The sequence below is a fragment of the Sciurus vulgaris genome (genome assembly GCF_902686455.1).
Source record: "Sciurus vulgaris genome assembly, chromosome: 1".
NCBI lineage: Eukaryota > Metazoa > Chordata > Mammalia > Rodentia > Sciuridae > Sciurus > Sciurus vulgaris.
The window spans coordinates 55,114,846-55,129,555 of NC_136461.1; the positions used below are offsets into that span (position 1 = coordinate 55,114,846).

Below are 14,710 nucleotides of genomic sequence, written 5' to 3' on the forward strand. Positions count from 1 at the left end.
CTCAGTCTTGTCCTTCGTTTTTCTTTTTCCAAAACCCTGCTCATTGTCACTGAGGCCCCATTGGCACCTCACTATTCTCTGCTATTCTGAGGACCACCAGTTTAAATCTCTAGTAGAGCATGCACTGCAATACCTCGGGCAGCGGCTGGCACGTAGTAGGTAGCTGAACATGTGCTATATTAACATGAAGCCAGTGATCATTCTGGGGACCCATCCCCCCAGGTCAGGGCTTCATGCCCAGGTCCCCAGCCCTCCCTACTTACTCCATTCCAAATTCTATAAAGTTATCTAGTAGAAATTTTGTCCTCTTTGTTCCTTAATTAGAAATGTCACAAATATCACTGGTCATAGGTCACTAATCAGTCTTACTTGGTAAGAAAGGAACTATTTAATTTCAGTTTCTCAGGAAATATACAGACCTGTTCTGAACAAGACTACATTCAATATTTCATTTTCTCAGAACCAGGTTGTACAACTTCATAGATAACTGAAAGTTATTAGCGCATTGCAACTTTTACCATTCGAAAACGTTAAGTTTCCCCCAAAAATTTGGCCACCAAATTTTGAAAACCAGTGCTGTCTGGTTGGGTTCAAGATTCTGTTTGTATTGAGTCCTTAAACATCCCAACCTGATTTTCTTTCAAACTCAAACCAATTCCTTATCTGTGGACTCAGTCCACTTTTGTACAGCTGAGACAGCTTCCAAATGATTGTCTTTCAAATGTCTAAAGTTGACGTTTACAGTTTCATTAAAGTGGTTCCATAAACTACAGGTGCTGATATATCCAGCTAGTGTTTATAAACTCCTTGGTAAACACAGGGTCTGTGCAAAATCTCTAATATGGTAATGCCCACTTAATTTCAGTTTTTCCAGTTTCACTGAAGCCCATCGCTGATTGCAATGTTTTAAATATGTAGAGGCTTCTTGGCCAGGCTGCATGTGTAAAGGTGGGCTTGCCTGGCCTCATTGCCAGCAGAGTTGTCTTATTACGGTGGTGAGACTTCAGGCAGCTGTGTGTGTCAAAACTTTTGCACAGGATTCACTAACTTTTTCCCAATTCCCAATTTCCCAATTCTGTTCCCATTTCTGTTCACAAATAAACTAGTGTACCAGGATCACAGCCCTTGCTGTGAGATCTCTGCACATCTCTATCAGGCATGCAGGAAAAGGCACAGATTTGGAACTGTCAACTGTGTGTGCTGTATGTATCTGTGACCCCTGAGAATGTTTTGACCAGGGGAAAACATGGCGGAGCTAATCTTTTCATACTTAGAAATACAACAGTTTTTATTCAGTCTTTTCTTGTATGTCTTGGTGTCTGTTCTCTAATTGTAAACTAAGTCTGAATGAGGAATAGATTCACATGGTCCCCAATGCCTGGGGCACATCTTCCTCCTTCCCCCTTCCCTGGCCTAACCAAGCCGGCCTGCTGAATAGAGCCTCGTTATGGATCCCAAAGTCCACTCTTTGCTGAAGGAACCCTGCCAAGATTGGTAGGCCGTACAATTTGGCCTAGAAATTGTTCTCCTATGGTATGTTTGCTGACGCCATGTGATTCTTTATATGTCTTGAAGAACAAACAGATCCTTTAACAACTTTTTTCTACATGAAAACAATCAATTCCAGCAGCCCAGCCCACATGAACCACCCTACAATAACAAAGCAGAGTGTGCGCGTGAAGGAGGAAAAAAAGTTTCGGTAAGGAAACAGATTTTAGTTTAAAATTTCCAAGGGGTTGTAGAAACAGTGAGTAAAATCCCAATTTGAATTGTGGAAAATACAATCGTTTTTATTTATTCCACTTAAGAGGACTCTTTCTTAGGTATTTCCAAATGACTTCTTGAATACCTGGGTCAATTTTTAAATCTACCGTATTGACTTTATGTATTGACTCTGAATATTTGTTTAAAGAATGATCGGGTATAAAAGATTTCGTGTTTCCTTTTTCTTAGACAAAGGACAGGAATTCAAATTTTAAAATTCAAATTTTAAAAAGAATCTTCTATCTATAAAGAAGGGTTTTACTGTAATAAAACATCACCATGCAAATTGAGTAGTGCCATTTATCAGGATAAGCGCTTTCTCAATAATATAAGGAATTTGTTTGGCAGGACCTTGCCCTGTGGGAACCATATTTTTGATCAAAGGGTGTAGAGTCAGGGATGCTGATTCAAGGCCACGCTATGCAATAACTATAGCTATGTTGTCAAACATGGTAGCCACATGCAACTATTTGGCTAGACTTCTACCCCTCGGTCACACTTGCGCATGACCTCTCATGTCTAGTGACTACCGTATTTAACAGCACATAAATAGGACATTCCCATCTCACAAAGAGTTTTATTGGTCAGAGCTGTCCTACAGGATCATTTACAAAATGATCCAAGACTATCTTAATAGGGAAAAGAGGGACATTCATAATAGAAATTGAGAAATTTGATGAATGTATAATTGAACATAACTGTTACTCTATTTATTGATTTAGCCCATCATGTTATCTGAGAATAAATAATAAGCTTAATCAAAGTAAAATACCTATTAAAATAAGATTAGCATACTTGTGAACCTCAATTATCTTTGAATAGCAGTCATATATTTGAGTTATAAAAGTTACTAATGCTAGGTGTAGAATTATAGAAAATGTAGAAGAATATATTAAGTAAAAGAATATATATAAGTAAAAGAATATATTAGTCCAATTCCAAGAGAGAAAAAATACCGTTTGTTAGTGAATAACCAATATTGCTTTGAAGATTAGGCTTAGTCGTCAGTGATGTTTCCCCACCTGAAATGTTCTTCCCTGCTTATTCAACGCTTCCTGTCTGAAATCAATAGAGCCATCACCTTTACCATTACATTACCATGAGCTGCACCTTGCTCAGTGTTTGAAAAGAAATTTTTTTGCCCTCTTGGAGTCTAATGAGAAGAATTTCAGGCAGGTTCTGGCCTAGCTTTAACTTAGTAATTTTCACTTGCAAAACCAAAGATATTTGTGAGAGTAAACTGGCATGAATGAGACCAAACTGCCAATTCCTCTAATAAAGTCATGTTTGTGTATGTGTGTTTGTGCGTGACAAAAGGAATGTATTGTTATGATTTGTAGTTTGTGTTTAGTATTTGTTTTTAAAATGTTTCTGTTTTAAAAGAAAAAGAATGTATAGGTTCTGTTTTTCCTTTAGCTCAATCTTCCGTTGATTTCCATGGAAACTGGAATTCTTCACTCAGTCCAAATGTAGAAATTCAGGAAATTTTTCATACATAATGTTGGACATATGTTTTTAAGAAGAAATACACACACATAAACACACACACACACACACACACACAATAGATATGAAATTTGTTCCACTGAACACATATAGACTGTCTGATATTTGAAAGGCTTTAATTATGGAGATGATATTCTAATGGGAAGGTACTGCAAAACTGAAAATTTTGAACTTAATAATTTACTTAATCTCTTTGATCTTGAGATAGACTCCTTTGTACTAAGGAATGATTTAAAAACTAAAATGTATATTGATAGCAGTATTATGCTGATCACAAAATTCATGAGTTTACTCCTCTGGAATTGACTTAGTTTATTTGATACCCTGTTACTATAAATTCAATTTTATATTGAAATTGGTTTCTGAATATGCTTTCTAAGAAGGAACTGGAACATTTTGCCATTAAGTTATATACGAATTCATGAAGAAGGAATTTAAAAAGGAAACACACATGACAAATAGAAAATAGCAACAAGACTTATTTCCAGGGGAGAGAAAAATTTTTTATTATTGCGACATGATGGACTATGTTCTAACAATATCTTCATAAAGTATATGTGTGCAGAGTTAACGTGGCAGATTTTTAAAAAGAACTTTGTATGAGGTAGAAAGAATATTGCTCAAACGCCAATTCAATGAAGAGAATTCTATGGGAAGATTTAAATGATGTCTGAGCACAGACATCACAGAGGAGCAGGAAGAAGAGAGAGTTAGGCACAGGCCCTATGTTCCTGGGTACTGGTCTCTGGAAACAGGACAGAGTTCTTACATTTGTAAATTCTAGAGTGTATAGAAAGAGAGAGGTCACTAACACATCTATTCCTTGCGCCCTGTTTACACTTGTTAAATCACGGCCAATTCTAAGAATGCCCAGTCAACATTCAGTAAGTGCTAGTCAATGACAATGGTTATTCTGGGTTGTCTAGTGATCCTCTGTGTATACATGAAAAGCTAACTTCCCATCTATTTGTCAAATTGGGTATTAATGCTTACTTTGTAGTGAAAGTGGCCTTTATTTGTGATTGCAAAATTAGAGGTCCTGTCTTCAATCCTCATGCATTGCCATTTGGTGTGTCATTCTGAGATCTGCTATTGCTCAGTAATATACCATCGCTCTGTGTGCTAAATACAAGAATGTTCTTAGATAGAGCCTCCATTACTGACCTGATTTGTGTTTTTGTCCTTTGCTCACAAATACTAAAGCATCTTAGCAATTTTCTCTTGGGTGATGCCCAATCCTTGCTTGAGAGCTTGTGGTCATGTGTCATGATTGTACTAGGGACCAAAATAAAACTTTAAGATAATCAAAGATAGCATAATGCTGATACACATTCTGTTTGCCATGATATGTGCTCATGGAGGCATGGAACACATAGATGAGGAAAATTCACCATTAATCCCCAAATTCTATTTTAATCATTTGATGAGAAAAACCATTTGAAAAGAATCTTAACATCAGTTTTAATAACTAGGAGCTAAATGAACTAATCGGAATCTGACTTCCTTTGTATTTTATTAAAGAATTGTTAGAAAAAAATTGAGTCAGTGTTAGAAATGCTAAAAGATTAGTTAATGACTTGGATTAAAACTCTTTGAATGTGTTGGAACTAATTGTATATGAGAGCAGCATGGGAAGTCAAAATGTTTCCATTTAAAATATATGTGTATATGGTTATATTCCCTGAAGGCATAGAGGATTAAATTATAATGTAGGTGCTGCTAATCCTTCAGTAATTGAATAAAATTTGAATACCTAGTTGCTAATACTCCCATTCCTATGTATCTTATAGTCTTCTGTGAAATATGTAGGCTCTTTTACATAGTATCATGGCATCTATTTTTACCATTCAGTTACACCAATGTGGTTCTATAATAGGCTGCTCTAATTTGTCTTTCCAGTGTTAGATTTTGATAGCTAGCTCTTGCTAAATACAGTTAAGAGTTAAGTGGCTTTCGTTCCATTGTGGTTTTTTTTTTTTTTTTTTCTTTTTTCATTTAAATGTTTCCCTTCTAAATTTATTTTCAAATTTATTACAGAAGAAAAGCAATGGGGCTCCAAATGGATTTTATGCAGAAATCGATTGGGAAAGATACGTGAGTATCAGAATATTGTTTTTATTAAATATTTTGCAACTTTACAGTGAGTCAAGACACTCATAAGAGGACATAGAAATAAGTAAAAGACTTTCTATCTCATTAGGAAATGTCTGGTGCATTTAGGATGGTGAGGAGGTGAAGAGCTCAGGAGTCTGTTAAACCCTCCACATATCAGCTGTGTGTGGCCATAGAATAGTTATTTGCTGACCAGAAAAAAATATAGTCAGTATAATAGTTACTTTGTAGCTTTGTGTCAAGGACTCAACTGTTAATTATTTACAGAATATTTTAGTAACCTTTCAACCCACAGTATGTATTCAAAAAATGCTTTTTCTAATAATTCTGGGTGTTTCAGCCCCAGTTCTATTTCTAAGTAGCTTTGAGGGTCAAGGCAAGGCAGTTAAGCCCTGAATCTTGGTTTCATGGCAACTACTATAGCCTCTTGGTACAAGCTTTTCCCAGGCTGAATGATAATCACTTGTTGCTTCTCAGGGGTGACAGTGAATTCCAGCTGAGACCTAAACTTTCCCTGTTATTCCCACTAAAACCAATCAAATGTCATAAACATATACTTCAACCACAACAGAATAGCTTGTTGGGTTCAGCCAGGATCCCTCCTGGATTTCTAATCATATAGAACTTTTTAAAATCATTTTCACAATGAAGATCATTTTTCTATTGCATATTAAGTGCCCAAATTCATGCTCCCCACTAAGTGCCTTTGCTCTTATCCTATGACTGTCATAGCCCAGTCTTCCCTTTCATGAAAGTTACCCTTCATGTTCAAGCTTTTTCATATTTGTTAGTACGCTATGTTTTTATAATAAATGAGTCTATAGTTATTGAATGCTCAGTGTCAGTTATAATAGTAAATGCTCCTCATCCTTACCACCTTAAAAGGCAAATACTACATTATCTGCACTCCAGAGAAACTGAGACTGAGAAAGGTAAAATTCATTATGTTTCCCTCTCTGCAGTCCAAGCATGTCACTTTGCCCACATACTATCTGTCTTCTCTTAGACCTCTTTCCCAGAATTGAGATCCTTTTGATATTTCTAACAGTTTAATTACTCAAAATGTCTAACACCCTCTAAGTTATCCTGAATTCAAATTATTGACAACTATTGTTAAAAGGAAGCTACTAGAGTGATCTCTTCTGCTAAAATTAACTCTTTTTTTACCTAGAAGGATTTCGTTGTGTTCTATAGGATTCTTTAATACATCTGAATGAACTCTAAGCAAACAGGAAGCATGATCATTAAAATACCAAATTATTCATCAAATACTACATATTACCTCCTATCTAGCAAACAAATCCTAAACTGTGCTGCTGTACCTGGTCAACACATAAGTGCCTAAATGAAGCATAACTTCCTTTAAATGTGTTTAGGACTAAAAACTAATCAGATCACACAGGAATCGCTGTTGTAATTATGCATTACATACCAATTTCTCCAAGTAATAGGAGGAATTTTATTCCTAATACATTACATTTTCCCAATTTTGTTAAGGAAGAAAGATCTCAGAAAGGAGGGAGCTTTAACCAAAGGCCTAGAGTGCAAGTGTAACTGACTATACATTTGAATAGAGAGAATTCCAAGCAGAGGATACCACATTCTTGAGGACCCTGAAATGAGAAAGTTTTGCAGCATTCAAATCCCAAAGTTGATGGTGGGAAAAACTGCAGCCAGAAGGGGGATCAAGGGAAGAGAATCTAAGGCTAAAGAGAGGAGCAGGAGGCAAGTCGTGCTGGGCCTTGTTGGCTACACAGAGATGCTGGGCTTTTATTCTAAGTGCAATGAGGAGCCAGGGACAGGTTTTTAGCAGGGAAATGACCTCCATATGTTGGCATTAAAAAAAAAAAAAAACCGTAATTCTGAGTATTGAGGAAGGAGTACAACAGGGAAACCACAATACGTATTCAAAGATGGCAGCTTTCAGACACGAAAAGAAAAACATGATCACTTATATACAGAAAATCTTCTTTTTAAAGGCAGATAAATAGAAGAATAGAGAATAGGGAAGGGTAGTTACCAGGGGCAGGGAGGGGCAAGAAATGAGGGAAGTAGGTCAAGAGGTCCAAATCTGCATTGAGGTAGGATGAGTGAGTCTAGATCTCTAATGCACAGCATGTGGACTGTAATCATATTACCTAAACTGAAAATTTTCTAAAATAGTAGATTTTAGATACCCCACCACACCCCACCACACACATACACAAAGAGTAACTTCAGAAAGTGATGGAAATGTAAATTTGACTGTAATAATCATTTCACTTTGTGCATCAAAACATCGTGTTGTACACCTTACGCACGTACAGTAAAAAATACACTTTAAAAAATGGTGGCTTTTCCCGTGGAATTCAGGTCCTATTCTCACTCCATGGTCATGATGTTTTTATCGCTTCTGTGAATCTAAAAGTCACCCTCCAACTCTCCTCTATCACTGCCAGGCCTATGGCCTCAATTTCAGCAGGCCTCCCTTGCACTCCTCATCTTCCTCTCATCTCAGGCGTAGGACATAGTCTCAAAGCGCCAGATCTGACATGTGCTGTGTATGTTCTTGAAAAATGGCATCTGATTTCACTTAGATTCCTCCTTGGTTATTGGGATAATTTTTTCCACATATCATTTGTATGTCATTCAATGAGAAAAAATGTGAGTCACAATATTTCCCATAAAATAGGAACTCAAATATGAAATGTTAATCCCAGCGTTACAAACTGCCTTTTATCTTTCCTTTTTCCTAAAGGTAGTGGTTATCGGCTATTAGATAGCAGGAAGTACCAGCAATCTCCCAGGCCTGGAGGGTAGAAATCTCAGATTCTTCTTGAAACTTTCCTCTCCTTTTTCTCCTGTGATTGATCTAGTACCAAAAACTAACAACTGATCCTTTCAGATGTCCTTTATTCATCCCATCCCACCACCAAAATTTGAACCATAGTCTCAGCACATCTTGCCTGAATTGACACATGTATTTCAGATTAGTTCTTCTTTCTCCAGTTTCTTCTGCCCCCAATCTATATGGAAGTGTTCTTTCAGAACACCTTAGGATTCTGCTTTTGGCATATCCCCCCCTGAGAGGCTGCAGCAGCTCTAGAGAGTCCAGTCTTCTGCCTGGCACATTGGCCAGTCTCCTACTGCGCAGCTCTTTTCCATCTCTGCCACTGCTCTTTCTTCCCCATCTGAACCATACAGCATCCATTCCTGCCACAGTGTCTCAGTACAATCTCTTTCCACCACCCTACAGGGACTCCCGCTCTGTCCTCTCCTAACTGCACTAAAAGGCTCATGTGGACATCATGCCTGATGCTTTCAAACTTCACTAATTTCCTCTTCCTTCTAACTCCCATCTAACACTGGTGTTTTGTATTGTCATTAATTGTTGCCTACCAAAGTCATTTCTATTTCCCTAAGGACAAATAATTTGCATTTTGATTTCCCCATGTTGCTTAGCAGTCCTTGGCTTACAGGAAATGCCTGATAGGTTCTCTTTGAATGTTTTCTTCCACTGACAGTGATTTCTTTTTTTTTTTTACCCAGTAGGAGGATTCTCCAAGTATCTTTGAGTAAATATACAAACATATACTGCTCAGCATTCACTTCCAAAAGTTAAAACCTAGCCCCCTAGAATAAGAGTCTTGTCTACATCCTTACATAAAAGACAATGGATGAATGGATAAAGAAACTGTGGTATATAGACACAATGGAGTTTTATTCAGCCTAAAGAAACACGAAATTATGTCATTTGCAGGAAAATAGATGAAACTAGATAGTATTAAGTGAAATAAATCAAACTCAGAAGGTTAAGGGTCCTTTGTTTTCTCTCATATGCAGAAAATAGAAAGGAAAAAGCAAAAGAAAGGTGGGGAAGCAGGGATCTCATGAAAATCAAAGGGAGGAAAGAGACCACGGGATGGGAAATGGTGAGGGAGAGGGGACGTGCTAGGGAATGATATTGGCCAAATTATATTGTTATACTGTATGCGTGTAGGAATATGTAACAACAAATCACATCGTTACGTTCAACTGTACTGCACCAATAAAATGTGGGAAAAAACAAATGAAAAAGTCTCTAGGAAGAAAAAAAAATTTCTCTATCATTTCAAAATAATAATTGCATAATATGTACTTTTATTTTATAGAATTCACCTGAGCTGGATGAAGAAGGCTACAGCATCAGACCTGAGGAACCCGGCTATATCCTTTCTTTTTTTTTTTTTTTTTTTTTTTTTAATTTTAATTTCTAATCTCTCGCAGAAAACAGTAAGCTAAGGTCAGGTTTTACAAAGGTGATGAAATAACCTAAGCTGCTATTCCTAATAGAAGAAACGAATAAATAGCACAGAGAACAGCCTGATCGCTAACAAGCAGGCATTTTTGCCTTGATCTATTAATAGAAAAGAGAGAGGGGAGAGAGGAAGAAGCAATGTGCTAAAAAAAATAGTCATGTGAATTGTGGGTACTGGGTTGTCTACTAAAATCTGACAGGGCAATGTCATTTATAGTGACTGAAAAATAGCCCTTACTGTCCTCTCCCTCCAATTCATCTCTGGGCAAATCATGTCATACTCTGAAATACCCAAGACTCTTCACAGATGATCCATAAACAAGACTTCCTCTCTCTGAGGCTGAGTGAGCTCACGCATGCTTGTGTGTGTAGAGTGTGACACCACAAATGGGCAAGGGCAGTAAAAATTAGGTGTGAATCACTACACTTTGAAATGCACCATCCCTGATCATGTTCTAAGGAAAGGCGAAGAAATCCTAACTTTAACTCTTTTATTTTTGTTTGTTTTGCTTTGATTTCCTGCCATCTCAGGATACTTTTGCAGTGACTGTGTGCAATCACTCTTGTCATTATACTCATCAATGCCTCCTTAGAAGAAAGCGCTAAGTATCTTTAACTGTGTTCTACCTACCAAAGGAAAGCACTTTTATTCTTCGAGTGAATCGGAAGAGGAAGAAGAATCGCACAAGAAATTCAATATCAAGATTAAACCATTGCAATCTAAAGACATTCTTAAGAATGCGGCAACTGTAGATGAACTGAAGGCATCGATAGGCAACATTGCACTTTCCCCGTCACCAGTGGTGAGTGGCTTTTTATTTCAAGCTTTGGTGAGGTTGGACAGACAGCTGCGTTCTGCCTGCCTGCTTTTAGCCTGTCAGAAACCCCCTACATGGAGGGCTGCATGAGGTCACCACTGTATGAAGTCTATAAGCCTCAAACAGTTCAGTTCATCCTAGCTTAAGAAAGTTTTGCTCATTCAATACGGCAGCTCTTACTGGTATAAATACATGGAATCACATGTATTTTCTTTTATTTTACTGCAAACATTTATAAAAGAGTAGTAAAAAAATTTTCCAAATTGATTTCTGAAGCAAAGTTTTACAATTAAGGATACAACATTCACAGATTTACTAACAGTGATTGTTTTTAAAACACAGTTTACTTTTTCTCATAAAAAATACATGAAAGGAAAACTAATAAAATTGGCTTTAAAAAACATTTTCCTTGCTGTGCTTCAAAAGAAAATATTAATAAATATCATAATCTAACTAGATATTAAAACTCATTCTTCATTATATTTTATTATCAATTTGTCTTAAATGTTCTCATCTTTAAGATACCTCAAATACAAATGTTGCCCTATTTCTATTTTTCAAATGAGTGTTTTCCTACAGTCTGTGCTTCCTTTCCCCAAAGCCCATCTACTAAATTTCTTCAGTTGCTTGATTCTGACTTTCAACATTTTGTGCTTTTTCTGTGGTATTTAATAAATGCCACCATTGTTTTCTAAAGATAGCTGTGAATAGCAGATGAAGGCTTTCAGACTGGCAGCTACTATGTCCCTGGCATTTTCTCTGGATACTGCTCCCTGCAGTATCCACCTGCACAGGGTAGTTGAATAGTGCTGAACTCTTTTGGAGGGGCTTCTGAAGATATCTCAGTTAGACTTTCTAAAGGAGTCTAGTCATGAAGCCTTTGAGGATGAACCTTGACCAGCTGGGGGTGAAGGATGTAAGTCTGTAAGGATGCCTTCTTTACAGCATATGTTTATAATGACCTTCATCATCACTGTGGGTGACAATCAAAATGATTGATAGTAGTAACCAACCATAGAAAATGATATTTCAGGTAATTTTTAATCATATACTCACCTACTACCTTAAAATACAGCCCCCAAAATAGAAGCATAAAATATATTAGTTTTTTCCCCCTTCTGCAATTGGAAGATAAGGATTTGTAAATGGAAGAAATGTATTTTCAGTAATGGTGGCATTTTGACATACTCATTTCCACTTTTCACCTGACATATTTCAAATTGGTTTTCAGATACTGAATTTTTTTTTAATTGTAAAAATTCACTAAAATGCCAGAAATTCACGTCCCTGTAAGGTATAATAAATGTAGTGGGCATTTGGAAATTATCTGGGGTGAGTAAAAGAAGACAAATTCATGGGATTAAATGAACAAGTACACTTACTAGTACAGTCCCAGGAACAGGGTAGAACTTACTAGTATAGTCCCAGAACATTTGCTGAAAACTTGTTGAACCTAGGAAATGTTGTTGAATCCCATATCCAGATGTGCCTGAGCCATCTGGTAGGTATTCCTCCCACCTGATGTGTGACTAAGGGTGCAGCAGGAAAAGGAGTTTACTTTGAGCTGTTCTCAAATCTGTTTTTAGATTACCTGAACTTAAAATTCAGGTTCTGTTATTAAAAGACAAACAAATGGCTATCAGAGGATATTGTCAGTTTCTGACACTGTGTCTTAAGTAATCTCAGATTACTTAGGGGAGTTCATTTGAACATGAGATTTTTTTCCTAACTTATCTTCAAAATTATTCCCAGAATCAGTTGAATTCAAGATTTTCCCTTTTAGAAACTTTGAATCATTCATTTGTAACTAGTAGCCATGCTGCACTACATGTTAGCTAACAGCAGGATGAACAGAAACAAATTTCAGTCAAGTATCATCTTGCTTGGTTGATTCCTAATCATCCAACAGTAACAATGCCTCCCTCTTACAAAGTTCACTACTTTTTAAGGCAGACTGCTTCATTGTTGAAAGAAAAATCTTCCTTCGGGTAAACTAAATGGGTAATTTTTTGTCCTTGGTCATGATTATGTTCTTTGAAGTATGAACAAAGGATAAGACCCCTCCTTTGCCAACTGGTTTTCTGTGGAGAAGATGGATTCCAACTCAAAGTTTAGTGTGCAGGTCATTTATTAACAAGTGACCTTGGGCTTAATACCTATGGGATGGGGTGAGCAGAGGTAGAAGTTGAACTGTTTAACATGTCCAGCAACAGCCTGAGCTGATCTCAGGAGAACTATGGAGCTAAAAATGATCCTTCAGTGTTACCTTGAGTTTGACTGAGATGAAAACCCTGTATACTACTGTACCAGTCATTACTCCTGTAGGGGCCACCCTAGGAAGGGACGTGACCTTGAGCAAGGTCGCTTTCTGTAGCTGAGGCAGACCTTGAGGTGTTGACAATTGAAGACTGTCAGTAGCACTACTAGCAGCTTGTGCAAGAAACCTTATGAAGAGAAATCTGCATGGCCCACTTTGGTGTCCACCACAAATTCCCTGTACCTGACATAGGGCCTCATTATCATTGCCATTCAATAAATGCCTGCAAGTATGTGAGTGAGTGAAGAAACATGTGAATGAGACCAGGCCAAGAAAAGAGCTCTGTGGCACATTACCACACTCCAGTGAGTCACCCATCCATCTCGCTCACCACCACACATAACTGTGCCTTCTTCCCGGCCACTTATTTCCATTCTATTCAGACTAGTGATGGGAACCTTATTAAATGCAATGCTGAATTTGAGAGACCTGGAATGTCTGCAGCATTTCCTGGATCTACCAGATCAGAAGCCCCATCAGAGCGAGTGATGGATTTACTTTGCCCTGACAAGTTCTTCACACTAGTACCTAGGGTTAACACCTTCATTTCCAAGTTCTTTCTGACCATCTGTTTAAATAATTGGTTCTAGAATTTTAGGTTCTAGAATTTTTAGGTTTTAGCAATGTAGTAACAGAAAAAGCAAAGAACATGGATTCAGACAGGTCCAGACCCCATGCCAGAAATATCACATTCTACCTTATACAAGCCCCATGACTGTTCTGGAGATTTATTTTCTCACCTGTAAAGCTAGGATGATAACAGTCCTGAGGGAAATTTTCTGCAGATTTCATGGGTCCATGGCAGAGTTATCAATAATTGACTGAGCAAAGCACTCAGAAGATCCTAGTGATGGTAACTGAGACATGATTGGTACTCGGCAGGCATTTGTTTCTTCATTACTAATCTATATATTTTTTTAAAAATCTTTTTCTCCCTATTTGAGGGTCATGCTCTGCTTCCCCACATCCCATCTCCTGTCCTAAAAATATACTGTGTTTTCAAGGCCTGGAATATAATGTATCTATATCTCAGAGTTTGAGTTCAGTTAAAGGAGCCTGGGAAACTCTTACCTACCTTGAACTTTCATTCTTAACTTAATCACCTTTTAGGGAAATCATTTTTAATTCAACTCTTTCCCTTCTGGACATTTATGATTGATTTTTCTTTCAATACAAATACAAACTACTTACCCCTGAAGGAACTCAGGTACAATGGGAAAAGTGATAGACCTGAACCTGGCCTCTTGCTAGCTATGCTATTTAGGCAAAGTCTTTGACCTGTTTAAGTCTTGGTGTCTTCGTCTCTAAAATGGGAATAACAAACACCTACCTACAGAGTGGTGGATGTGATGACTGTCTCTTTCTGCTAGTACAATGTAAATACCAATCCCCCTAAAAAAGAGAGAAGATAGAAACAGAGATGTGAGATAATGTCTTTTGTTTCCCTTCATCCCACACATTCAGGGTAGATGCAAACCTCTATTAAATCATCCAACAAAGAGCTTTGTCCTTATTTTCTAAAAGGAGCTAAATAAAACAATGGGTGCAGGAACACTAAAGAATATGCCTTTACAAAAGCAAACAAACAGCAAAGTCAGAATTCGACATATAATTAAATGGAATACAATTCTCTTTAAGGTAATTTGAGAGAAGTGGAAATAGACACTTATTCCACTTACGTCCTAATTATTCAAACAAGTGAGCTCTACTCATTCTTAGCTGGTGATCCTAGGCACGTTACAAAATCTTTGCCTTGTTTTCTTTATCTGTAAATGAAAATAATTCCCACTCCTATTTCATATTACTACTCTGAGGGTCAAATGAGTTAATAAATATATGCATATATTTATTATACTTATATATCTTTACATATAATAAGTACTCAGTACATTCAGAGATTATATCATCAGAATTGTC

General features: G+C 37.1%; 1 protein-coding gene across 19 annotated transcripts in view; it reads left to right on the forward strand.

Annotated features, from left to right (window-relative positions):
* SGIP1 (SH3GL interacting endocytic adaptor 1) overlaps positions 1-14,710 on the forward strand; it is a 196,694-nt gene that overhangs the window by 95,362 nt on the left and 86,622 nt on the right. For 10 of the 19 annotated variants that reach the window (XR_013762481.1, XM_079131492.1, XM_079131504.1 and 7 more), the window contains 4 exons: positions 1,628-1,699; positions 5,308-5,364; positions 9,513-9,567; positions 10,286-10,461. Coding sequence is in view for 18 of the 19 variants with exons in the window: in XM_079131492.1 (XP_078987618.1) it covers positions 1,628-1,699; positions 5,308-5,364; positions 9,513-9,567; positions 10,286-10,461 (360 nt within the window). In the remaining variant the exon portion in view is untranslated. The remainder of the gene's footprint in view (positions 1-1,627; positions 1,700-5,307; positions 5,365-9,512; positions 9,568-10,285; positions 10,462-14,710) is intronic. The other 9 variants (XM_079131508.1, XM_079131499.1, XM_079131500.1 and 6 more) reach the window with 2 other exon arrangements.